This window comes from Gavia stellata, chromosome 10 (assembly GCF_030936135.1).
Source record: "Gavia stellata isolate bGavSte3 chromosome 10, bGavSte3.hap2, whole genome shotgun sequence".
Lineage (NCBI taxonomy): Eukaryota > Metazoa > Chordata > Aves > Gaviiformes > Gaviidae > Gavia > Gavia stellata.
Window position 1 is genome coordinate 27,501,268 of NC_082603.1, and position 27,498 is coordinate 27,528,765.

Genomic DNA, 27,498 nt, shown 5'->3' on the forward strand with positions numbered 1-27,498 from the left:
GATGTGAAAGAGGGTGGGAACAAGACAATTTGATGCTTATCCACTTGCCATCCCAGAGGCTGTCACCAGGTAAATGGGCAGGAGAAGGGACCGCTGGTAAAAGGGTGCAGGAGCAGCCAGGAGGGACACTTACACCACAGAGCTATGGGGAGGTGCTCAGTGATGAACCATGGAGCCAAAACTCTTGCTGGGGCCTGCTGGGAAACGTTAACCACAGTCTTGCCTGGTTCCTGCTCCCCACTCACACCCTTCCATCCTGTTAATTATTACAAGGGAGGCGATGAAGGCCAACGTGCACCAAAGTCCAGTGTGACAGAGAAAATCAACAGTTCACTCGCAGCCATGAGCCAGCCGACCCCAGCCACCACAGAGCTGCCTGTGCTGCCAGGGGACACAACAGTGGCCTTTGGGGTGGCAGACATCATCGTTGTGGTTTTTTACTTCGCCTTTGTCCTCGTCGTCGGGATATGGGTGAGTCCCCAAGGTGACTGGGTTTAGGTCTGCCTGAGGCAGAGAACCTTTGATCCTCCCCAGACCCCTCCTGGGTACAAAGGTGTTTGCTTGCAAAGGGCATCCTCTGCACATACTGTTATCCCATGGCCTATTGAGCAGGTGTGTGGATTGATGGTGATCTCCCTGTTTTCCCTCACCCCTACCCCACATTAGGACAACCATGGGGTGATTCCCTGGAGGTTATTCTGGGGATGATGTCTACCTCCCATGCTGCAAAGTAGTCTCACACTGGGGTGTGGGCAGGTAGGGGGCAAGGGCACGAGAAAAACTGGGGTTGAGCGGGAGAAGACTGAAATTCAACTTTAAAAAGCTTTGGAAATATTGTTACTAATTATTTGTTCCTGTTGCTTTGCAAAGGCCTCTTTCATAGAGACCTACAATCTTCTGGTTGGCTGAAGTGTTTTTTTCTCATTCCCAATGGGTACATTCAAGGAGAAGTCATTAAATAGGTATAAGCAGCTTCTTTCCAAAGCTGGACTACCAAAAACCTGCACAAAGAGAGTCAGAAGCAATGGGTGAAGCCTGGTGTACTTAACAGACACACAAAACAATTTTTGGACCTAATGCTTAGACCAGGCATTCAGGCTTCTCCTGTCTGGGTGGCAGTGCTGCTCACCAGTCTGGCTGCTGCCATGTGCATCAGCATTTTGCAGCAAACCATTTTATTATGGTGCCCAACTGCAAGTTCCTGGTTGCTGCAAAAAGCAAGCACAGTCAGCCTCAGTCACATCGGAGAGGCTTGCTGGCCTATGGACATCCCTGCAGTTCTCATGCAGTTCCTAGATGGGGCTGCATGATGAGGCCATACAAAATGTGGGCTGCTGGAAACCCTGAATCCACAGCAGTGGGAAGAAGCAAGGCAGCAGGAACTGCAGAAGGGCATTGCTGGCCATCCTGGAGTGCACCTGCATGTCATGCTCAAATGCAATCCTTGAGGTATCCCATGGGATACAAGGTTGTCCTCTGATTCTCACCCCTGTGCCATGTTCTCACTTGTTTGGCTCTGAAGGCATTTGCTAGGGGTACTGGACAGGGAGGAGGGAAATGCTTTCTCTTAATGCATATTATCGTCAGAAGGTGGGCAGCAAACACCTATCTTCACATGGCTGAGAGCAGCCAAACCTGTAGATTTCTCAAAATTAGATGTCTTTCACAGTGGCCCAGCTTCAGCCTGCATCAGAGCCATGCACTACCTGTCTGTGCTGCTCTGAGTAGGGTGAACCAGTTGACTGCAGTGACACTAAAGGGAGTAGGACTAATGTGGTGCAAGAGGTTGCTAAGGGGATGTTTCAAGGCTACTGGGATGGGCATTGGGTCTAACTTGAGGGTGGGTGAATGGAGGAAAAAATTTTTCTTTTTCCTGTGCTTCCAGTCATCGATACGAGCAAGCCGGGGGACCATTGGAGGCTATTTCCTAGCTGGACGATCCATGACTTGGTGGCCTGTGAGTGAAGTGCAGCCCTCTGTTTCTTATGGTTTGAAAGCAATTCCAGATGTAAGGAGGGCAGGTCTAGTGGGGGGACCCAGTCCATACATGTTTTGACTGTAGTCTTGAGATGAAGAGGATCCACCAGGAATCATCCCATGCAACTTTGCTAATGGGCTACAGCGTGGAGCTGCCGGTCCAAAAGGACAGTTCAGCATCTTCAGTTTTTTTCAACTCTCAATTTCTCTGCTAAAGTCAGCAATAAAAATGGTCACATTGGTGGAAGTGAGGGAGTGCTGACTGCCTAGGTGGGTTTGAAACTCTTTGGCCCCTACTCACCAAAGATACCATTGTCCCCAAGCCAAGAGAGCATTAGGTAATCTAGGAATGTGCTATCCGGTAAAAAAGCATGTAGAGACTGAAGAAAAAATAATCCCAAAGCCTAGGACTTTCTGAGCCCTTGCTATATAGAGTAAAGTTGAGATTATTGACTAACTATGTAAAGGATATAAACTTCAAACCACCAAAGTATAAATCTTCACTATGAAGCAAAAAAAAATCTATTGAAGGCGCATTTACTTGGGAGTGAAAAGTACATATAAAGATTATTTAAAGTTTGAAAGGAAGAAAAATGCCACAGGAATAAAGATCCTTCTCAGCCGATCCCAGACTCTAGCACCATATATCTCTCCAGTGAGTCGTGGGTAATGGAATGCACTTCTCAACCAAAACACTGTATTGTTTTCTTTTTTCCTTTGGATGTACATTGCCCATAAATTCACTAGGCTAGATTTTCAACCTCTTCCATCAGAGACACATACACCTCTCTAAAATCTGTTATTTCGTAGATGTTCTTTATAATTCTGTCTCGGCCAAGTGACATTTAATGGAAAAACTTAGCTTGATGGTTTTCTCTAATTAGGACGGGGAAAATTAAAAGATACTAAAATAGAACAATTTCCCGCAACACCATTCTTTTATTTTAAAAAAAAAAAAAAAAAACCAACCCAAAAACATTCTCTTTGCTTTTGGCTTCAACCACAGGTGGCCACAGAGTCTGTTGTGTACAGGTTGGCTCTTGACTCCCCTGACTTACCTTTCTAGGTTCATAGCAACCACTAATGCTGTTAACTTTTCAATTTTGTTTGTCAGAGAGCTGATTCCACCTCTGCAGCACTCCTGCAGGCTCAGCTCCTCATGGCCTTCACCCTGAGTACATGACTGCCTTACATGTATTTTATCTTTTTTTACAGGGGTGACAAATTTCTGCTGTGTGTTAGGCAGTCTCAACCAAACCCTGATATTACATTGCTGCTCCTGTGCAATATATCTTTTGTATTTCTGTGTGTGTTATAGATATCAGGAAAACTGTTTACATCTTTTGAGAGCACCAGTCCCCACCTGAGTTGCAAATTCATGATGCAGCAGCCAGCTCTCTGATCAGGAGTTTTCTTAGACAGACAAGAAGGCAGGGTTGTTGGCAGGAATCCGTGTGGGTGCTGATGCCATATTAATGTTTTACCTTGGTCAAAGGCGAGAAGCAGATCAAATTCCATCATTCTTTATTTCACATTTAGCAGTACTAAGGAGAGAAAAGCTCCTTGTAGGCGATGTGGCTAAAAGCAAACTTTCCCTGGAGACAAAAGGGCTAGACTTGTCCTTTGGGTAACTTCTCATTTGTACCTGAGAGAGATTTGGTGTTGGCATACAGAAAGGAGGTGAGGCTTTATGCCAAATGAAAGTAGTAATTAAGTCAGATAGCCTTTGCCCCGTTTAAACCGCCTTGGAGCTTGCATTCTTCCAATTAGGGTGTCAATGAGCCATGGTAGGGACAGCCTACCATGCCTCCAGCCTACAGTTAAAGTTAACCTGAGGCATTAGTATTTTCCAGCCTACTGCAGAGCTGAGTATCTTTGAACCTATGTGTAGACATTAAACACGAAAGGCCTGCATGTTTCTAACATTGTCCCTGCTATGGCTCAGGAATCTCGTCCCTTAGGCGGAGCTCCAAGAGAGCACTCCTGTCACCCTGGCTGTGTAAACCACCACATACATATTCAGTGCAAGACTTAAAAGCGGCTGGGCTGTCAGCAAGACATGGGGAGGTAGAGCAAGGGTCAGCAAGGTTGGAGAAGGCATGTTGCTGGCTGGGTAACAAGGGAATGGAGAAATCCATCATGTTTCATGGACACTGAGGTATCTGTGGCTGCCACCAGACCTCCCTCACCCCGCTGTAGTCCCCATAACATGTGCGTATCTCAGCACAACCATTGACAAATTGAACCCCGATTCTGAGATGAAGCTTTGCATTGGAGTGGGGGCGGTGGAAGGGAGTAGGCACACCTACTTTAAGATATAAAAACATAGTTTTCTTTAAAAGGAAAACCCAACTCTCCATTAGCACCCAGCTACCTGCCTACAAGGAGACGAGGCCCTGGGGAAAGAGAGTACTGGGGGGAAATGCTTGGGCTGATGCAGGAGTTCTTCAAGGTGACTTCCTGGGTTTTATGCCTGTGCCATGTGTTTCAGATTGGAGCATCCCTGATGTCAAGCAACGTGGGCAGTGGCTTATTCATCGGTCTGGCAGGCACTGGAGCGGCTGGAGGCCTTGCTGTTGGGGGCTTTGAGTGGAATGTAAGAGTCAGTTATGTTGTCAACTAAGATGTCACTGTTTACAAAGGGACTGGGGGTTTGTCTCTAAAATCAGATGCTAACAGTATCGGCAACTACAAGTTCTCAAGCCTCAGGAGAGAAGCCTCCAGACATTCAGACAGCCTTAAAAACATGAGAACTTTATTTTAGTTTAAGTGGAATCCACTAAAATTATTAGCTCTTTGACCTTCCCAGAAGCACATGGCCATATTTTTAAGCTTTAGTCTGCACTCATCAAGATTAAAATAAAAGATAATGAATCCTGAAAAGGTATTTGGATAATCACAGGATTCTGGGTACAGGGAGTTTGAAAAAAAGCAGCATGTGCTCTTAAATTCAGTGTAAAGCCATGAGAATTGGTAACACTGCATTCACCTGTCAGCTGCCAAAATGTGATGTCTCTGGGGTGAACATCTGGGTGTGAAGGCAGGTCTCATTCTGCCCTGTTGAAGTGGCCTGGAAAATTGCCACTGACACCACACAGAACATGAAAACCAGGCCCTTTACATGTGATGCTAATGAAATTTCTCAGCTGCAGTGATGAGGAGTGAGATTAGTGCCAGCCTCACAATAAACATCACTCACCTAACTCTAAATCTCTTGTCTATATCAGCAGAGACTGCTAATAGTGCCAGATACTTGCCAAGCACAGGTAGGGCCCACCAAAAACTCTTTCCTGGGATATCTATTCACAGCACTGTTTTTTTTGTAAACCATTAAGATCACCTTTAAGTCCTTTGCGAAGAAACTAGAGCCTGTGTTCAGCCTGGTGCATGTAGGACATAACAATATCACTGCACTTTAAGTAAATCTATTCAAGTCATTTTAGAAGCCCATGAAGACAAGATTGTATGTCAGGGCAAATATAACGTCAGGAGTTTAGATTCTTTTCTTTCAGATTGGAAAGGGACCTTAGATATGCCATTATTCTTTCCTTTTGTCATGGGACATCACTCAGCTGCAGGGATCATATGAGCATCTTTTAGCTAAGCCAGTCTCTGCTACTGCAGGAGCCATGGCTGTTCTCCTCAATCAGTCACAATTTCTGCTCACAGGGATCAGATTCATTTCTGATAACTTAAATAACTGCTCAAAGTAAAATCTGGACTAATGTAAGGTACTTGGATGAAAGGTAATGGTCTGAGACAGTCAGGAGGTGAGGTTTGATAATCCAATGGCTTTTATTTATGTTCGTGATCTCCTGTTTGGGCTTTTGCTGGGTTTCAGAGAAGAAATACACGATTGGAGATGCTTTTACACCTTCCAAAAGACCCTTCACCTGTGGCAAAGCAACTGAGCTGCCCCTTTATCTACCAGCGACAGAGGCACGTCTGCGTCAGCCTGCAAGGAGAACATCCAGGCAGAGTCTTGCTGTTGCTTATTTTTATGCTCCGCAGGGACAGTCTGCTGCCTCAGCCTCATCACTTGCTAATCAAGCAACAAACAGATGCTCCCATCCTTCTCTGAATCACTTAACTCTTCACTGCCACAGCATCAGTGGTTTCAAAGGCCACCAAATAAAACACCATCTTTCAGAGATCCAGAGAAACAGAATACACCATCTTGCCCAAAAGACCAGGAGATGGAACAGGATGTGCCACCCATTACAGAGAGACACAGGGCTTGGGAGGATAACTTCAGAAACTTCTAATTATATTGTAATAATTCCTCCATTTGTCATCTCATTTTCTGAGCAGGGAAAAAGTCAGACTGCTTCCCAAATATATCACATGGCACTGTACCCTTCTACTTTCTTAGGATGTCCACTGAAAGAGCAGAGAAGGACGTTCCCATGTGTTGAATCATGTGCCTTTATTTTCTCTGTCTCCTTAACAGGCTACCTGGGCACTTCTGGCTCTCGGCTGGATCTTTGTGCCTGTTTACATCGCGGCAGGAGTGGTCACCATGCCTGAATACCTGCAGAAGAGATTTGGAGGGCAGAGGATACAAATCTACATGTCCGTACTGTCCCTCATTCTCTATATATTCACCAAGATATCCGTATGTATCCAACTGAACGCAACCCTTCTGTCTAGGGCAGGGATAGGTCATTCTGGTACAATGCAGGGCTGCTTAGAGAGAATTCAGATGTCCTTGAAAGGACCAGCTCAGCTACCAGAAACAGCAGCAGTGTGTTAGTGTGCTGCTTTGCTCAAGTAAATACCTGCCTCTATTGATCATGGAGACCTATTCTGAGAGAGAGACCCTTCATTAAACAGCAATGCACAGTGAGAACTTTACAGGGCTATGACAGCTAATTACTAAACACTCTAAGTACCATAAGCTGTCTGCCTGCTTTTCCTCTTCTATCAGATCAAATCTTAGGCAATATAGACAGGGTTACTGCAGCATTACTCCATCTGAGGATCTGGCTGGCTGCATCTTGTAAATGTGAAATTCTCTTAAATTATCATAAATCCACTGTTGTTCTTGTAGCTGAGTTTTCAGCATTAGGTATGTTATGATTATTCCTCTCTCGTTCTGTCACTTGTGTTGTATAAAAAGGATACGGTGAAATGGAGGTAGGGTCTGGCTTAAGACAAAGCTCAGCATCTTTCCTGGATTGCTTGTAGCATTGTACCCTGCTGGTAGCCAAAAAGCAATGTAAGCTACTGGGTATTTTCTTTCATTTAAATGTCATTAATAAAGATGCAGAACTTATGCTCAGAGATTTGCTAAGAACTACCTGTGCCCTTGGAGGGAGAGGACTGTATTTCGGAGTCCATTACAGGGACTGAAAATGTCAGTCCTTTGTCTCCAGCTGATTGTCCCATGGCCATTACAAGTCAGTTTTCACTAGACCCTACTGAAGTATTTAGATGTCAGATTGCCTTGGAAGACATTGACTGGAGATGAAGCACCCATGTGCCTTTTGCAGCTGGCTTCAGGGTCCTTCTCGCAGACTTACTATGTCTCAGGTCCTGGGAGATGCATTAAGAGGAGTTCCAGACTGGGAGTTTGGAATAGATTTCCTCATCTAATGGCCAGCTCTTGGTCATGTCACCCATTGCTGTCTCCACTGCCTCCAGGAGATTTGCTCTGTGGGATTGAAGGATTGCCCAGGGTGAGGTCTTGCAAAGAGGCATTTGAAGCCTCTTTACCCATGCGGGGTAAATGGAAGATCTCTCCTGCAACAGCAGCACAATCTGCACAGCTACACAGTCAACGTATGTGACGAAAACAGACCAGTCTTTCAAAATGACCTTCAGCAGAGCGGTATTTGCCAGTGCCTTTCAGAGCAGGACCCTGGCCTCAGTCATTGCTGTTACATCTCAGTGGTTTCTCCTCTGTGCAGCTAATTCACGCGTGGCTGACGGATGTGACTGGTGGAGTTTATGGACATGACAGGTGCTTTCTATTAAGCAGTGCTATTGTTTGTAGAGAGCTCATTTAGCGGCTGGCTGGACAGCAGGCAGTTGGTTACAAGAAGGGTTTTTCTGCCTGTGCTTTTTGCCCAAACATAGGTTAGCAACTAGGGCATTGCAGAGTCTTCCCTGCTTGCAAAGAAAAAGAGAGGCCTCAATAAACAGCATTGTCAAAGGACTGATCCTGCATGGCTACAGAGGTGTTTGTATTTCCTGCTGGGAAGTCAAAAGCCAGAAGACACAGTGGTTCCTGTTGTGTACTGACAGTGTTTGTCCTGTTGCAGGGTTGCAGATGTTAGGAGCTGCACTGGGTGCTTGCTTTTAAGGTGCTTATTTCAGGCACAGCAAACAGAAATCTTGTCCCATCCCTTCTGTCTCCCTTGGCAAATGTCTTTACCTGTATCTCACCCCATACCAGATTTGCAGGTGTCCTTCAAATTGATTTCACAACATACAAATGTCCCGTATCACCTTCTGCTTTCAGATGATGTTATCTGTATAATTCCAGGTTTCGCCCAGTTTCTGGTTTCACTGTCTCTGCCAGTAGATCCAAACAAAACAAAGCCGATGGGGGTTTCTGTATTTCTAGTGAGGTCCTCAGCAGGTATAACCTGTTTTTCTGGAGTCATTCTAGTATGCTGAACTGCATGAATAGAAAAGCAAGCTGTTGACCTTTTCAGATAAATAAATCATGGCACAAGACATCAGTGATTCTTTATAGGTCTTTCAAGAAGGAGTGTCTCCTGGCCACTAGGCCACCAAGAAGTAGTCTTGGGAAGAACCTGGTCCCTGCTAGTTGCCCTGCTTTCCATCCTGTGTCTGCCTGTGGATACATTGGCTCCTGCTGCCCACAGATGTTTTCAGTCAGCAAAAGGAGTGGCAGTTTCCACCAATACCTGTCTGTGCCAGTGAGGATTACATGCCATGAAGGCTACCTGTAAGATGGTCTTTTGGTTGCTTTGTAGTCCCTTGGTGTGGGACCTTGATTTTCATCCTCCTGCTGCCCCAGCTCCCAAATGCTGACAGCTCTGACCTGGAGGAAAAATTTTCTTTACACCGAGACTTAGGAGGTTCACAACCAACAGCCCCATGCTCTCTCCTCCTCTTCCACTTCACCTTCGTGGTGTCCTCCCTCGTCAATGCTTTCAGCCGCAGAGGGCTGCAGGCTGCTTTATTAGATTTCACTTGCACGAAGCCATTACTAATGCCAGACTGCCCTTGGGTTTTTTTATTCCAGACAGACATTTTTTCCGGAGCATTGTTCATCCAAATCTCTTTGGGCTGGAACCTCTACTTGTCCACTGTGGTCTTGCTAGCAGTGACTGCTGTCTACACCATAGCTGGTAAATAGCTGATTTTAAAAGAAATGCTATAAACTGGAGCCCAGGATATAAGTTTCCCCTTTCCTACATAGCGGAAAGTATTCAGCTCCTGGTCTAAGGGAGAGATTCCCCCGGTTGCTGGTAGTACCTGCCCTGTCACTCCCAGCTGTTGGAGACCTCTGGTTATTCCCCTCTCCCCTCCTGGCCCAAGGGAAACTGGTTTGGGGGAACATTACTGTTTTCTGGAGAATTTTCTAATGCTACAGAAGGCTCCTGACTCCCTCTGTGCAGATAGTTACCACTGCCCATATTTGCTCTTTTTTTCTTTTTTTTGCAACATTAGCATTTTTAGACATTAAGATGCTGGACTGCCTCCAGGTCCTTTCATGAGCATGGACAAGCCCTTCAGGCCATTCCTCACAGAAGGGCTTGTGACAACTATAGGGTCCTGGGGACCAGTTCAGTGCCAGCTTCTCCCAATGGGTCTATCCTGAAATCACAGGGCTGGGGGCCAGGAAAACCTTTTTCCAGGTGAGGTACCTGTTTCATTGTGCATGTTGACACACTCTGCCTGTTTTCTCTGATTCTCCTGACAGGTGGTTTAGCGGCTGTGATATACACAGACGCACTACAGACCCTGATCATGGTGCTGGGAGCTTTGGTCCTCATGTTCATAGGTAAGGGGAACCTGCAGTGGCATCATACACTGGTTTAATGGTTCCAAGGTCATTAGACCTTAGCAAGGTACCTCACCCTTTCACGTATGGTGCAGAAATGAGTTTTAACCACTCATAGAAGTAGTGCCAGCACAACTCTCATTGGCCAAGTCATCAGTCTTGCTTCATCCTTTGCACTAACTGTATGGAAGTGAGGTTCTGGATAATCACCTTGCCGGTTTGGGTTTACCTGGTGTTGCCAAAGAGCTTGCAATACTGCATCCCCAGAGCTAAATTCAGCTCTCACTATGCTTATGTAAATTCAAAGTAATTCTGCTGACTTTCCCCATTGACTTTGGGAGTTACTGTGCATTCATCTGGGTTAACTGAGCATTATAAAAAAATAAAAAAGCAACAAGGAACTGACCATCATTAGTCTTTGCTTTAAGCCTTCTTGGCAAAGAGAAATATAGATATATCTTGTTTCATGTCATACCTTCCTGCTTCAGCTCTAGGAGGGTGTATGAGCAAAGACTAGATGCAGAAGACATTGTGGGGAGTAGGATCATGGAGATGTTCCTGTACTGATCCTTTTCCAGGGTGCACTGTTAAAACCACAAGGACTCTGTGCAAAATCCAACTACTCCTGTAGAAACCTTGACTGCCAGAAGTGAGGGTGGAGTGAAAGGAAAGGAGATGAGAGGAAGATAGGAGAAAAGAAAAGTAATCATGAGGTTCAGATAAGGAAATAACTTTGCAGGAAGCACCAGACCTTAAATCATTGTCATTTTCTTTTCAGGATTTGAAAAAGTTGGCTGGTATGAAGGACTTCAGGAGAAATACAGCACAGCAATACCAAAGATCATAGTCCCAAACACGACCTGTCACCTCCCACGTGCAGATGCCTTTCATTTGTTCAGGGATCCAGTGACAGGAGACATTCCTTGGCCTGGCCTTATATTTGGCCTCTCTGTGCTGGCTCTTTGGTGCTGGTGCACTGACCAGGTAAAGAAAGTCTTTCCCTCTCCAGGCAAACCACCACAATATTATTTCCAGTCTAATGCTCAGTTTGTGGATTTGTGAGCTGAAACATGACTGTGTCTCACTGTGCTGGAGTTACTACCTTTTTACTAGTCTAGACCAGAATATCTAACTCCTTCCACCTTCTCAGCAAGCTGCAAATTTTGTGTACTTCTTAGTGCAGAGAGAGTAGGTTATTTTTTTCTGTCTTTATCCCACTGTGGTCTGGTGAGTACCGGGGGTCTTCATGCAGTTAGCGTGACAGGGATATGAAAATGTGGATCTGGAGCTATCTCTGCAGTGACTTTGTGTAGACCTCCAGACAGGTCATTCATATTCCCGGAGGTCTCACGTTTCTTATTACTTTCCCAGCTACAAACAAGGAAAACTGTATTTGTTTCTCAAGACACGGTGCTTTTGTGCTTTAAGATGGGATAATTATGAAAACCCACCACTGAACTTTTACCAAAACACCCACAGTCTGCTTCATTCCTTGTCTCTTGCTGCTGTACAGCTGCTGTCTCCAGTCCTCAATGTGGCTTTATTTCAGTCAAGGGCGAAATGATTCCTATAAAGGAAATTTCCATGCTGCCCTCTCCTATAGCCTGTGCACTGAGCTCTGAGCAGTGGCAGCAGGCTGCAGTCAACTGAGATGGGAAAGTTGCCATTGGCATGCAAAACACCCTGGGGTCCTGCCGGATGAAAGTCATCCATGAGAATGAGAGACAGAGAGGATGGATCCTGCTCTCTCTGTAGTGCTTCTGTTTTACTCTCTCCTCCTTTTCTGCACTGATTGCAGGTGATAGTCCAGAGGTCTCTCTCTGCTAAGAACCTCTCCCATGCCAAAGGTGGGTCAGTGCTGGGAGGATATCTGAAAATCTTCCCTATGTTTTTCATTGTCATGCCAGGAATGATCAGCAGAGCTCTTTACCCAGGTAAGCATTTCCATGTTCCTTGCCACAGGGCTTTATACCTGCCATGGCCACTAGTCCCACACCGGTCCTCCAGCACTTTTACACCTCAGAAACTCTGCTGTCCTGCAGGCACACTTGTACATACTCCTATTGTACACTGATGTTCCCATGCCCTTCCTCCACTTCCAGTGCTCCCACAGTGGCAGAAGTAACTGGAACTATCCATATGGGGCATATTTTACCATTGGGGGCATATAGGTCCATGCTGTGGACATTGCACGCATCTGACTCTTTAGAGGAAATCAGTGAGATGAAATACACAAAGGACTGAGGTTGTCCTTCAGGTTCTATGGATTACTTTCATTAAGTATTTGGTGAGAGTTTTAGGCAGATGATTGCTAAAATTCCTGCTGGATTATGCAAAATGGCCCTCCTTTGTGAAAGAGCAGGAGTTCCCCTCATGTTGTCTCCCAAGGAGCTCTCATTGCTGGTTTCTCCAGAGCATGCCACTTCCCGGGAAGAATACCCTGGTTAGAAGGACCACTCCTGGAGGAAAGTGTAAGTGTCTCAAGTGCCTCTCTCCCAGAATTCCTCAAATAGGAGTAACTCAGCCTGCAACACCCTTGGTAACCCAGCTGACAGGTTCATGGAAACAGTCCAGTTCTCACAAACAACAAATCATCAAGGTTTACAATTATGCAACATCCAGGAGAGTTATATCTGTACCCTGAAGAGAATTGCAAAATATCATCTCAAAGTTTCAGCTTTATTTTATGATGTAAAATGTTCTTCAGCTCCACTCATTCTAGTTTTGTGCCAGCTGCACCTCTGAATTTATGTGAATCCACACAAGGCATCCAGATTTGTTCCCTTGAATTAAACAACCTATGGCTTAACAGGGTTTACACTGACTTCTTGCTATTTTCCTGTCTTCTACAGATGAAGTGGGCTGCGTGGACCCAGACATCTGTAAAAGGGTTTGTGGAGCTGCAGTGGGTTGTTCCAACATTGCCTACCCCAAACTCGTGATAGAACTCATGCCCGATGGTGAGAAACCTTTACACTTGTGGAGGTGGGCTTGAGCCATGCTCTGTCCTTATCCATCCTAAGGATGAGGAAATCTTTCTGCAGTTACCAGACATCGGGATGAAAAAACAGTGCTGAGAGGCCAAAAGTCTAGTCCTGATTTTCCTTCCCCTTTTTGTTCCCCCAGGGCTCCGGGGTTTGATGATTGCCGTGATGATGGCAGCCTTGATGAGTTCCCTCACCTCCATTTTCAACAGCAGCAGCACTCTCTTCGTTATAGACATCTGGCAGCGGATCCGCAGAAAGACTTCGGAGCAGGAGCTGATGATTGTGGGCAGGTCCTTAAATTTCTTTATGTCTCGTTGCTCTCATCATGTGTTTTAAGTGCAGCATTTACATTCTTCAGTCTGGACTCACTGAGAAAAATCTGGTGCCTAAATTATAGAACAGGAATGCAGCCTGGGAAAAAGCATTATATTTTCCATCTTCATCTCAGATAGACCTGGTCAAAGAGAAACACTGAGCGTACCACTGAGCTAGGTAGATCATTGCCTCTCTCTTCTCTAAAGTTAATATAAATATTGTCTTAAATGTAACTTTTAGAAAAGCCAAAGTTGCTCTGGAGTCACTGTCACCAGAGGTCTTTAAGAACAAGTTATTTTTGCATCAAACAGGAGCGATACATTGCAATTACTCCTTTTTTCAGGGGAAAGTGCAGAGAGCTGGGCCTCCCAGCTCTCTGTCTCCCTGAGAAGTTACAGTGCCCTTTGCAAGGAAGCTTTGGTACTGCATTATATCAGGGGCATATAAAGTTCTCCTCCTGATAGCAGAATTTAAGCTACATTCTGCCTGTTTGTGGTGCTTTTCCTCTTCCGTCATGAGCATTAAGTTTCTAAACTTTCTTGTGGGGTGGGTGAAGGCTGCAGGCAATCTCATACTCCATCACTGTACAGTAGTGAAAGGGAAAGTACCTCTTGTTCAGCAATATGGAGAAACCTCTATAACATACAGTGCAAAGATGAAGGAGGGTGATGGTATGCACCTGAGATGCCAGAAGCAATTTTAATAAGCAGAAAATTAAAAGGAATTTGGCAAAGGCACAAGGCTGAGCATGTTAACTGCTTGGAAAGGTGGCAGAAAGATTGCTTCCACAAGCTTCCAGCTCCCTCTCTCTGTCACATCCAAGAGCTAGTCCTCTGAAGAATATGTCACTCTCTAGGACACACCAGGTTGAATGGCTTGCACTGATCCAGCTCACGGTGAGAGCCACCATGCCCTTGTGGATCTCTCATGCATGTTGACTGGCAAGTCCTCACTCAGCTCACTCCGAAATCTGTGAAGGTAGCTCTGGGAATTGGTTGAATTGACTTTCTAGAAGAGAACAATTTTCTCTTTTCCTGTGTACATGGGAAAAGGTTCTTCTTGAGAGTGATTTGTGGATTTTTTGTTAGGAAATTCTGAGAGCGACTGGAAATGTGTTTTGCTGCAAAACTTCATTTTCAGGTGGACTCCACCACCTGCAGAGCTAATATAATTTTATCTTCATCTTCCAGAGTCTTTATCCTCATCCTTGTAGTCATCAGTATTCTCTGGATCCCAATCATTCAGTCAGCCAACAGCGGCAAGCTCTTTGACTACATTCAGTCCATAACCAGCTATCTAGCCCCACCGATTACAGCTCTCTTCATCTTGGCAATCTTCTGCAAGAGGATTAACGAGCCTGTAAGTGGAGTTGCAACATCCAGTTGATATACATATTTAATTTGATAAAATAAATAACTAACTCTCCCCTCACTAACTAGCCTTTGAGACTCTTTAAACTTAAAGCCAGCCCAGCTAAAGTGTGACAATTAGACAGCCTTTCCCTGGCATGCATTAATGGGTCTTAGTCCAGTCTCTAGTCTATGTGTGTTTGCTTCCAAGAAGCCACTGCTAGTGGTACTTCTTGGCAGTCTCATTTGAAAGCATGAAAGGCAAAGTTGTTTCACACTTTAGGGATGATGTGTCAAAGTCTAGTTGGAGGCATGTTGCTAGGAAGAGACTCTTGCATTGTCTGTGCTCTATCTGTTCCATGTTCAAGGGCAGAAAGAGAAAATGAGGATTTTTAACTGAAAACATCCTCCTTTGATGCATGTCAGTGTGGGTTTCCATCAGGCATGGAAGGTCTTGGTCTAAGAAAGAGCAGAAAAGAAAAGAGAAGAGAAAGGAAAAGAAGAAAAGAGAAGTGAAGAGAAAACTTTAACCAAAGGTAACATGCAGTGCTTGTGCTTGCCTTTTCTCAGGGTGCTTTCTGGGGCCTCATGGTTGGGCTAGCTGTTGGTCTCGTTCGGATGATCATCGAGTTTATTTATAGCACACCGTCTTGTGGTGAGGAGGACAGAAGACCAGCTGTGCTAAAGGACTTGCACTACCTCTACTTTGCCCTCATCCTCTGTGTCCTCACTGCGATTGTCATCGTCCTTATTAGTCTCTGCACCCCACCGATCCCTGAAGAAAAGGTAAGTGACTTGCAGTGGCACCCTTTTCTCAGAGCCCCTGGTTTGTTTCCAAAAATCTCTGAAATCTGTCCTTTTCTTTTCCTCCCATGGTTAAGAAACAGTGTGTAATCCATATGCTGCAAAGAAGCCCTTGCTCCTCAGCTTTCTATTCCCCAGGTCGCATAGTGTTAATGCTTCCTGAGGCACTGAGTGCTTCAAATTGAGTGTGAGCTCCCATGCTGTGCCTAGAGCTGGGCAGACACCACAACCCATCATAACTGGAATAGAAGGAAAAGAAGAAGGGGACGGAGATGAAATCATATTACAGAGCACTGCTGAGAAGGAATTAAATGTATCTAATTGTAGCATCTACCCTGTTTCAGCAGAGCCAGCATCAATCTTGCAGGCAAACAAGATTAATATCTTTTGCAACATGGGCATTTAGGAAAATAACATTTTGTCCCAATGTGATCTCAATTACGTTTAATAACTTTGAGTCAAGCACAACTTTATTTTACTTAACACATTAAAATGGTGCAGAGTTGGGAGGCTTTATATAATAAAACCTTAAAGCAGCTCTTTCCAGTCCTAAGTTTTAAAGCAGCTGTCAATATAAAAACCCTGCCATCTACCTCCAAACAAAGGTTACTGGATAGATTTAAAAGACCTATTTTTTTCCTGTCTAACTGCATGAGGAAATGAGGGTGATGCCATCATAGCATTTTCTATCTGTTGCTTCCTCATAACTTGTAAAGCATTAACCGGTTCCATCAATGTTTGATTGAATGTTAGTGGTGTCAAAGATACCCAGCTCCTAAAGATTACATGAAAGCAGGTGCTCAGATAGAGGAGAAGGGGAGAGAGAGAGACTGTCTTTGTGTCTGCTTTGAGATAAAGTCTCAGCTTTTATTAGCTATCAGAGGATCCACATGGGAGAGAGAAATACTGGCAAGGAGGCACCATTAGTTCTGCTGCTTACGTTGTTCACTGCTGCTCAGGGGTGGCCAGATGGTTGCCAGCAATTAATTACTGTGGTTTAATGAGTTCCCACTCATCATCTGACCTGTGATAACTAAACATGTGCGGTGCTCTCTGCCCACAGCAGTAGGAAGATAAGATGCATTAACATAGCACTAACATAACAGAACATCACACCAACAGTTCAGGAAATGAAGAAACTGGCTACAGCACTTACAGGCTTTTTAGTCTGACCTCAGAAGTATAAAAACATTTAAAGCATGTTTTAGGGGGGGGGTTTGAGAATGAAGACCTACTGTAATAGCATCAGGGAAGAGATCATAACTGATTCCTTAAAGGAGATTTTCAGTAGAAATAGGTGAGTATAGGTGCTGGACTTAAGGGACCTTATTTGACATATTCTTCAACAAGCCAATGCTCAGAAAAGGTGGATTCAGACTGGAAGCAGTCCAGGGACAAAAGCCAATGGGATGGTCAGGGAGGATAGGATTTTGTCTGAAACAGCTGTGTGCAGTTATCCCAGAGGAACAAAAGATGAGGGGTGGTGGCTGGCCCCCCAGGGGAGCCTGGGGGGGAGGAGAGCTTGCTAAAGAGCAGTGCTAGCTATGAACAAACATAGTCTGGACTTTTATGGCAAAGTTTTCTAAAGAGGGATGTTCGAGATAACCTTTTGGTAGGCTGTGGACCCCACACAGTGCTGAGCTCAGTGCTTGACCTCTGTATAAGAGATTCTGTTGAAGAAAATTAATAAGAGTTAATGATATTGCCTGTGGCAGTGAGAGGCTAGACACAGAGACTCAGATCTATTATCTGATGATGGTGATGACCATCCATATCCCATGTGCCCCCCACCCCTCAGTATCTTCCCACCACAAGGAAAATGAGATGGGCTGCCAGGCAATTTGTGCCAGTAAGTGGTAGCTAATTCCCTCTTCCCATAGCTCGGTAGGAATGGGAGAGTCTGCCCGTATTTGGTTTTAGTCTGATTTCCATTCAGTTTCTACTATTTATCCCCAATTTCAACAGGAAAGGTCTGACCTTGATCCTCAGAGAACAGCCAAACTGAAGCTGTGGTTTTTAAGCTGTGGTAGGTGCCAACACTGCTGGGTTGCTGCCTGTCTGGCATGAATCTGAGCGGGCAGCATTAAAACAACATTTTTCATTTTCACACAGTCAGACTCACCCCAACTTTTCCCCTAGACATGAGCACGGGTGTAGGTTTGGACCATCACTCCTGGTGGCATGGTTTCCTCACGGAGTCCTGCAAGCAGGGCTTGTCTCCTCATCTCAAGTTAGTCTGTGACTGTGCTGAGATGGCTCAGGGACAGAGGGGTTTGGGAAGGAAGGGCAGGAAGCAGATATCAGATTGGACCTGTCAGGATCTGACCCTCTGGGTAGAAACAGGAACTTTGTGTTTGGCCATTAGTGACCTTGGGTTGCTGGGTTTGCAAGTGGGCAGACCTGTGGCGAAGAGCCTGTATGTCCCCGTGGTAGTGGCTGAGAGGGGGAGGCTGGTAGCGGGTGTCCTGGCTGAGGATATCTGAAGCTCTGGTGCTTCCCAGTTGCATGTGTTGGTCAATTCACTTTATGAGCCTCAGATATTTCCCCCATAAAAATTGCATAGGGCTAGTTCTGCTAGCCCTTATCTGTGCAGTGCTTTGGGATGTAATGATGAAAGACACCATATAAGAGCTAGGAATTACGCCATTTATTTTGTCAAGCAAAAGGAAAAGAAAAACAAGCCACCAAAGAAAAGGAAATATAGAGATAGATCATACTTCTGCGCATGTAAATCAGCATAGCTCCATCGCCTTCAAAGACCAGGAGCAGCTGTTGAGCACAGTTATGCTGCTTTACACCAGCTGAGGATCTACACCAGACAACTTTAAATATTGAATCTCAATGCTTTGCAGATAGTAAATGGGCAAAAGGAGAAAAGAGATTTGTATCTGATGTTACAGTGGTACAGCTAATGTGCCTGGCTTTAAATGAATTACAGTCCAAGAACTGCAAGCTGTAGCATTTTCTCCTGCTGTTTTGGACACTCTCCCATCCCTGTGGTGATTGATGCTGTGCTGGAAAACAAGTATGCAAGGAATTTGTTTGGTATGCTCCAGAGTTCATACGTCTTCATTGTAGGTAGTCCATATTGTGTCACACCGTCCTTGAAAACCCTGCAAAAGAGCTTACAATTAAATTTGAGGCTGTGAAGCTGAAACACAACTGTCAGGTGCCAGATGGCATTTTGGAACAGAAGGATTTATTCTAGTTTAAAAACAACAAAAGAAAAACTTTGCTGAGTTCTTGCAAACTCCCTTGTCCAAGGAGAATGTGAGGGTGAAAAGGGAGAGGAAGAGCCCACAAAGCACAAGTGCTACACGAGCCGGTCACCTCCCCAGGGGTCAGGGCTCACCCAGACAGGCTGGTGGATTGACAATTCCACCTGATGTGCTCTGGAGTCAGGGATGTTTTCCCTGGGTCCTGAGGTCTGGCTTCAGTGGCTCCTTTAGGTGCCTGGCCCAGGAGCAGCACCAAGCTCACTTGGGCTGGCCTGAACCCACACCGTGCACTCCTGAGGTGCTGCAACTGAAGCTCCCACAGCATCATTTAGTACCACTGACAGCAAAGCGGGCTCAGCTCCTCTGGGAACCAGGCAGTCACAGAGGAGCAAACTAAGGGGGAACACAGGGCTCCCAGAGCGGTGCCCACACTTGGCTCTGCCGTGGGGAGCAGAGCCACAGGGCTCCCTGGGACCTGCCAAGTGGCTACCCCCCTTCTCCCCCACCCTTGGGCATGGCAGCCTCAGGCAGCATTTCCAAGGTCTGAGTCAATTATGCTAACGCAGCTCCCCTGTCAGCAGTTCTTCTTATTTATGTACTTGCTTGCTTTCTCCAGGCATGCAAAACATGTGCCATCATCTGCCTCCCCCATCCCCATCCCTTTGTGAGTCTGTGCCAGGGAAGCGTAGCCAGCCCTGTGGTTGCCTCCATGGCCACACAATGCTGCCAGTCTGCCCCAGCATGTGTCTTTGGCGATGGCAAAGAGGAGAAAGGGGGAACTCAGGGAATTCAGCCAGCCAAAACCCACCGTGGGGGAGCTTGAAGCTGGAGCGTGGGTGTGATGCTTCACTGAGGAGCCCTCTAGGGTGGTGGTTTGCTTATTTGGCCATGGTCAAAGCACCAGCTCCTGCATGGGTCAGTGGGATGATACGCAATGAGGTTACCTGTGTGTCTATGCTACTTTCCGTTGGAAATCACTGCCGTCTGGCAGAGTCTGAGCCCCAGGTAAACTCCAGCCCTTGCAGATTTTGCTGCAATGTGAAGAGACAGTCATTCAGTGACGCATGGGAAGAGGAGGGAAAAGAAAAAAAGTTTTGGAAATCCTTTAGTACCCTGAAACTTTGCTATGTTCCAGTGACATTTCCTAAGTGATTAGAAAAAAAAAAAGAATCCTTGAGAAAGATGAGGATCATCAAATCAAAGCAATTTAGCACATCGTGACAAGAAAGATTAGCCCTGCCCAATGCTCATCTTGGTTGAAAATGATTTAAATAAAGCTATAAATCTTCTGGAAATTATGCAATATTTTGTGTCATCTGGAAACTCCTGCCTAGATTTGTGTGTGTAAAATTCAAAAATTAAACTTGTGTTACTTTGTAAGTGACCCATTTGAGGTGTTCATTTCCATATGAGCAGAGCAGGGAAGCAGCCGCTCGTCAGGCAAATGTGTGACTTTGCTTGACCTGTTGTCACCACTGCAGCTTCGCTGCTCCGGTCCCATCCTGTGGCTCCTCTGCAGGGCAGCCGATGGGCTGGAGTAGGAGGGCAGCCCATGGACATGGGCAGCTGCATTTGAGTGGGATTGATGAGCATGGTCCTTGCTGCCTGGCTCAGCCAGGGCACACAGAGGTTAGGAAGTGCCGATGCCACCGAGCTGCTGGATGTGCCATGATCAGCCAAAGCAGCAGCAGGCCTGGCTTGAATTCAAAGACCTGAGCCCCTGGGGCGGTTAACCCCATCCCACAGCTTCAAAAGGACCACCCTGAGGTCTGCAAGATTAATGCCTCCTGTGCACTCCCTGTGTCCCAGGGAGGAGAAGACTTTCAGACTTGCCCTAGGATAAGTAAGTGTTTCAGACCTCCTGCTTTTGTAAACCAGAGCAGATTGCAGCCACAGCAGCCTGTCCAGGACTGATCGTCTTTCATGGCTTTCAATGGTTCTTTCACTGAAAGACTGCAGAGAGAGGTAATATCTTGTATTGGCCTAATAGAGAAAACTGGAATTAAAAAATAAAGAAAAAAAAGCCAAAACAACAAACAAACAAACAAAAAAGAGAAAAGGTGCTTGGATGGGCAAGTCCTACAGTGTGTGCCCAGAGCTCATTTTTTTCTACGTGTAACTACAGCTGTTGGTCTAATGTATGGTATAATCCTCCTTGCGAACTGTGACTTGGTATTTGCTGTCTTGGCTCTGTCTACCCACATAGTTGCACTTCTTGAACACATACTTGCAGTCACAGAGCAGAGACACAATACTGCTGCTTTTCCCACTAAGACCTCTGTGATAAGTTCGTTTGGAAGTGCAGGTTGCCGCTTTGATGTGAGCTTGTCCCAGCTGTGGGGTTTAATGTTCACATTGGGTTTTCTTTTCCTATAAAACAACAACTGAGACGAGACAGAAGATCCTCCATGTCCCGGAGAAGGAGCTGCTCAAATACCAGTGTTCCTATGGCCATATGTCTGTGTTGTGTCCCTATGGCCATGTATTTGCATGCCAGCACCCAGCTGATCTGTCTCTGCTGAGGGTACAATTGCTGTCTGTGATTGACTGTATCCAGAGAGGTTTATTGTGGCTTTTTTTTTTTTTTTTAATTGACTTTATTACCTTTCCCTGTTAGAGGGCTGCCATTCTGGACACAGATCATCATTACTTCATGTCAATCAAGTGAGCCTAGCAAATAGGAAGCTGCTTCTTCAATGTCTACTGAAAGGTTACTCCTTGTAGAGACAGGGATGGAACAGGTTAAGTATGAAAATAGAAGGAAAGAAACTAAATTACTTCACACTTTTTCTCAGCTTTTCAGCTCCAACTGGATGGTACCAGCTTTCTTTTGCAGGGTGTGGGCACCTGTGCAGAAGGAAGGTGAGAGAAAGTCGGGGAACAACCGTCGCCCCAGAACAGGTCTCTCAGCACCATCTTGGATCTGTCCCCCTCAGAGAGGGCATGCCAGTTTGGGACTGACAGGCAATAACCTCTTTGTTCTCTGCCCCACTTTGCAGCTCGCTTCCCTGACGTGGTGGACGAGACACAGAAAAGCACCTGCCATTGACCTGAAAAATTATAAGAGTGAAGCAGCACAGATCAATCCAGCCAACGGAGAGTGTGACTTGGTCGAAAGTGCAGATTCGGGTGATAAGGAGGAGGCAGGTAGGGTGGCTGTGAGTGAACAAGCACACTCATGTGCATGCAAGTGCACAGCCAAAATCTCATGCAAGTCCCTCTAAAGCTCATGAGAGGCCATCTGTTGAATTGACTGGAGGTGGGGCTTGTATTTATGGGTATACCAGTTATAAGGACGTGACAAATGAAAGTGTTGGGGTTCTTGGTCCTCCCAAGTTATCTTCTAGCATTTACCTTCATGTTGCAATCCTCTGAATGGCTCAGAAGAGCTGCCATTCCCGAAAAAAAAAGAAAACCCACCATTCACTAAAACATTTTCCCCCCTCCTTGCTAGAAAAAGTTATTTACCCATGCAAACTACCCCAGTCCAGTTCTGCCCAAGTCACAGTGTTATTTTAGCACTTCAGACCTGGACACTTCATGGTGTGCTGGACTTCTTAGTTGGGAGTCAATGGCCACCTACGAACATCCCTTGGGAGTCTGGAGGTCTGTGCTGCTGGAACACTGCTCCTTGCCCCATTGTCACTGAGGCTTTGTGCCATGGCACTTCATCTATTTGTCTGCCTCGCCAAGATGCTCTTGAGGAGCTCCATAGCACCACTGCAGGCATAACCAAAGCAGCAGCTACCACTAGCACTATGAAAGTCATGGCAGGATCTGTAATTTCAACTTTCAGCACATAAAAGTGGCATCCCTTCCTGTCCTCATCATTGCTAGGAGATAAAACCCTTGTGTATGTGCTAGAGATGCCTCCTCCTTACCCCCGTGTGGGATCTGCTGGCCAAACTCACCAGTGATGCTGTAACATACTGTACCAGTCTGAAGGGACCATGAGACACTGGGGGCAGATGTGTGCACTTTGTGGATGTCCTACGGTAAATCCACAAGCCTCAGTTTTCTCATTTACATTATACTAATAGTATCTTTCATCTTCCCTTGGGATATAAGCTATGGTTAAAACTCAGACCCAAATTGCTTAGAATAGCTGTGGGTCCTACCAAGGGTACTTAATAAGAAGGAAAGCAAAGACTCAAATGAACTTAAAGAGTTGTCAGGAGACAGAACAGTAGCAGGAGATGCTACATAGGCAAGTTCTTTTCAGAGACAGAGGTTTGTTCTGCAAATCCATTAAAAAAAATGCAGCTTTCTGGTTTTAAGCTTAACCTTCCAAGGTTACAGAGCAGAAAAACTCAGAAGAAAGGTACATACACAAGATTTCTTCACTCCTTCCTTTTGCTGGTCAGTTCAAAGGACACTGGTACCAATTACAGCCGAGCTAAACAGAAGTGAACAACTAAAGATATCTCTCAATTTTTTTTTTTTTTCCCCAGTAAACCTTGGGTTTAAGTTGAATGCAGCCATTCAGCATTATTTATTATTTCTTATCAATTCCTAGTTCACTTAACTAGCTCAGATTTTTATAAACAAATGTCTTGGTATTTTGGTAATTAGTAATGATGGGAAAGGAAATGTGAAACACAGCAGTTGACAGTTTAATGAGGGGTTTTTTTGGGTAACACCTTTTTAAAGGCCTTATGACATTCTGCATTTCAAGAAAAGGTTATATTTGGAATGAACAGCCAGTGAAATACGCATGGCACAGGGCTGACAATTAAAACACATACTTCACCCGGCACGTCATGTGTAATAAATAAGCCAGGATATCTCTAAATGGACCATCATGCTGTCAGGAATTTGTGAAAGTGGATGGAAGCTGGGTTGGGGAGGAGGGGGAAGAGATCTGTTAATTAACTAATGAACGATTGGTGTTGCAATCAACCAACTGTAATCAGGCTGTGCTATACATGGTTGAGGCAGAGCTTTCTCTTTTCCCTTCCCTTCCCTTCCCTTCCCTTCCCTTCCCTTCCCATTTCCCATCACCATCTTGCATCTCCCATCCAAGGTGTATCTCAACCCCACTCCAGATTGGTCGATGAACCTCCAAACTAGTGGAAGGATGGAGGGAAGAGTCCCAGCTAGATGATAACACCCATTTTTTTCGTCCATCTCTCGCAGCAGCCAAGCCTCCCTGCTGGAAAATGCTGTATTTGTGGTTCTGCGGTCTGTCCACTGGCCCTGCACCCACCCTGTCCCAGGAGGAGAGAGCTGCCCTGGAGCAGAGACTCACCAGCATCGAGGAAAAGCCCCTGTGGAAGACTGTTTGCAATGTTAATGCTATTCTCCTGCTGAGCATTAATGTCTTTCTGTGGGCATATTTTGGCTGAGGTGGGGTCAGGGAGCATGTGGCTTTGGTTTCTCTCAGGGGCCCTCATCTTCATGTCTAAGCCAGAGGCGTCAGGTGACAGAGACCCTGGTGATGGTCCCTGGAGGTGCCGACAAGCCTTGGCGCAGCCCTTCCCCAGAGGCACTGCTTGCTGGAAATGACTGCGGGGCTCAGTTTCTCAATAACATAAGGTGTGACCAAGACTCAAGACTGAACATGTCCAGGATGCAGGGGACATGTGGGACAGCACGTGGGTGAAGTCAGGAGACCTGGGGTTAATTTTAAAGGTGCAGAGCCAAGCCCAGCAAGGAGCAAAGGCTTTGGAAAGTCTGTTTGTGACATGGCCGGGTCCTTGCTCCCCTCATGCACCAGCTCAGGGCTCACTTTGCACTGCTGCTTTTTGTGGAAGGACTTCTGGTTTACACTGGTGTGGGGAAGGAGCTTTAAGTACTACCTGCAGGTTTTTTATATGGCCAAAATTCAGATGGAGTTAGTGTGGGACCACTGGATTAGCTCAGCAGTGACAACCTTGGCTCCCACAGCCACCCCAGGACCTGTGTTGGACCCCCCCCCCAGGTTGGTATTGGCAGTGGGGACAGGGGCTTCCTCGCCATCCCTGAACCCCCCCACCCTGCCCACTCTGCCATGTGACAATGGGTCTTACAACAGCCTGACCTTGTTTACTCATCGGGCCGATCCTGTCCCTTAACAGCATTACCAGCAATAAAGGTGCCTTAGTAACAAAGCCAATTTTGACTTTGGGTTATTGTGGTTATATATCCTGCACTGACGCACAAAGGTCTCCCTGGGACCACAGTGACCTGGCTGTGGTAAGGAAAAGAAATATCCCTCCTTGGGCCAGGTCCAAGGAGGTCTCCTCTGACCCACTTTGGGATCATCATGAAATGTGGCGTGGCCATAACCTTTTAAACCACCTCCGGAGGAAGAGGTGGCAGTACCCCCTTTAGTGTCTTTGTCTGGTGGTTAGGATGCTCACCTGGAGAAGGCTCACAGAGATGTGACCCCTCCACTCCAGCATCCAAGGGACATGTCCAAGCCACCAGGCATGGGCTGTGTGGGGAGGTGAAGGGCATGCGGTGAAGCACAGTGCCATAAAGATGAAGAAAATGCATCATGATCCAGCAAGGAGAGGAGAAAAAAAGGCTCTGTGCCCAGCTGGCACAGGGAGCTCGGGCCACGGTTCCCTTGCTCATCCTCAGTTTGGATGGAAGAGACTGAATCAGCCGTGCAGGACAGGATCTGTGCTGTGCTCATGCAGGTCAATACAAGCATTTGCTTTTTCTAAGAGGAAAACGCATATTTTCTTTGAATAAGGGAGATAGCCTCGTCAGTCGCCCGTCCATCCCCGCGGGAAGAGGCATACGCTGCAGAGCTTGCCTTGCCTTTCCACTGTTCAATCTTGAGCAGGTGGTGCCCAGATCAGAGGGTGCCTCAAAACATTTAGAGGAAATCAAGTTACCAGCTGTGATTAATAGCTGATAAATGTCTAATAATAACAGACGCATTTCTAACGCATTTAGAAATACCAGGGCTCTCGCCTCCTCGCCTAGAGCAGCGAGGTGCTGAGTGCTCCTGAGCCACAGAGCCCCTCAGCAGCACTTAGCTCAATGGCTTTATTGGCTTTTTCGGACCACACACCGCTAAAGACGTGAGGAAAGCAATGTGGAGCAGGATGAGGAATACTGGTGCAGTTTTTTTAAACATTTGAGATTATTCTTTTCCCCTAAGAAAATTTCAGTTTTGCAGAGAATAGAAGTGAAATTTACTAAGTCTTTTTTTTTTTTTTTAATGACACAAATAGTTTTAATCTTTGGATACATGATGCTGACCTCTTCCCCTCCCCATCTCACCCCATGGACCCTGGAAGACGAGGTTTCCTTTAAAATGATGATGTCTATGTCAGTTAAACAAAGTAATGCGCTTTGAGAGATGTGACTGCATCCCTGAGCTTGGCCCACAGAAGGAATGGAGACATCCGCACTGCCAGATGCAGCCAGCTGTGTGCCCCACAGGAGAAACACATTTCATTGGTAAATTTATTTGACTTACTACTCTGCTTTGAACTGCTAAAACAAAACAAAAGAAAAAAGAATCATTGGGGAGGGGGAGTCTGAAATGTTTTATTGAAATAAACCAAAGTCATCTCAAAACATCTTGACCTTTCCTTGTATTTTCTAGGGAAATATCATATTTAGCTGAAAAAAATTAAAACCAAACCAAAAAGAGATTATATTTTTTCTCCTGGTTGAAGACTGGGGATGGGGGGGAGAGTTTTCTTTTCATGTTATTCCTCATTTCAATCCCTCTGCTCCTTCCTTCTCGTCTCCCACACCCATTCCCTCTGCCTACACCCACGTGCAGCTCTTCCCCTCAGCATCTCCCAGCCCCTCCTTCCTTGATAATTTCCAGTTTATGCTACATCTCCCCATGGTCCGCACTTGAACACACAGAGTCCCTCCAGCCCCAGCTCCCACCCTCCTCCCTGCAGCCAGTGGGACCCTGCTTGCCCCGGCAGCTCCCCGTCAGCCTCAGCCCTGCGTGCCATGGAGCCGCGGGGACAGGGATAGGGACAAGGACAGGGACAGGATGGGATGGGATGGGATGGGGTGGGATGATTCTCGGCTCCCTGCCGCTGCAGGGGTGATGCTGTGGCAGAGAGAGCTGCTGTGAGCATGCAGCTCTTTGCAACATCTCAGATATGCTCTGGGTTTTTTAAGAGGGAAACCCCAACAGAGGCTCTGCAGGTGGAGTGATTTTAAGCCCAAAATAAAATGCTCTTTTCCTAACAGGGATGATCAAGGCCTAAAAACCAAGGCCCACGACACTCGCATGCAGCACCTGTGAAGAGCTTTATCTCCTCACGCGTTGTGCATCCAGTGAAGCGGGGGTACTTTCTAAAACTGTGTCAGTTGAAGACATACAGGTGCTTAAATGCCTGTGGCAGACTCGGGAAGAACCTTTTTAGAGATACATGAGGTGGGATGAGCGCAGACCCTGAGCAAAAGCGTATGTCAAACACCAGGTGCTGCAGCCCAAGCTGCTCTGCGCCGGGAGCAGCCTCGCCACCAGCATTGCTCAGCCCACACCGTGAGGGCATTGCTCCCGACAGAACAAGGATTATCTGCGAATCCAGCCAGCCATAGCCCCAAAAGCAAGGAATGAACAAATTCCTGGGGTTTGGAAGAGTTTTTAGCAGTGACATGGGGAAACGCACGTGGGAAGTCAGAGCCCCGCAGAACTGGGGCTTCGGTGATGACAGGCTCATCCAACGGCGGATGCGGCAGGCTGTGGCGCGGCCTCAGCGTTGGGCTCCTCGCGAGCCTTTCCTGGGGAGTAGCTTGTCGTCGCCCCAGGAACGCTATACAGCCTCGCTCCTCACAGCGCGTGATGAATTGCAATATCCTAACAAGAATGCATCGCTTTCAGAGCTGTAACCAATATACAAGTCCATTGGCAGCAGATGTTATTAATGATGCCAATACATATTTTCTTATTAATCTTCCAT

The 27,498-nt window shown here is 46.2% G+C and overlaps 1 protein-coding gene across 1 annotated transcript; it reads left to right on the plus strand.

Moving 5' to 3' along the window:
* The first annotated feature begins 258 nt into the window (after window positions 1-258).
* On the plus strand, window positions 259-23,973 carry SLC5A9 (solute carrier family 5 member 9). Its single transcript, XM_059821610.1, has 14 exons — window positions 259-471; window positions 1,886-1,957; window positions 4,469-4,573; window positions 6,428-6,592; window positions 9,194-9,299; window positions 9,875-9,955; window positions 10,734-10,939; window positions 11,754-11,889; window positions 12,808-12,915; window positions 13,082-13,232; window positions 14,448-14,616; window positions 15,177-15,392; window positions 21,628-21,775; window positions 23,765-23,973. Exons 1-14 carry the CDS (start codon window positions 343-345, stop codon window positions 23,971-23,973), a joined length of 2,001 nt encoding a protein of 666 aa, XP_059677593.1. The 5' UTR covers window positions 259-342.
* Window positions 23,974-27,498: the final 3,525 nt, after the last annotated feature.

Bases quoted from the DNA above. Each gene is read 5' to 3' on its own strand.
- SLC5A9 (XM_059821610.1), top strand. From the start codon at position 343: ATGAGCCAGCCGACCCCAGCCACCACAGAGCTGCCTGTGCTGCCAGGG. The intron at 10,940-11,753 runs GTAAAGAAAGTC...CACTGATTGCAG, and splicing joins GGTGCTGGTGCACTGACCAG to GTGATAGTCCAGAGGTCTCT. The intron at 15,393-21,627 runs GTAAGTGACTTG...CCCACTTTGCAG, and splicing joins CACCGATCCCTGAAGAAAAG to CTCGCTTCCCTGACGTGGTG.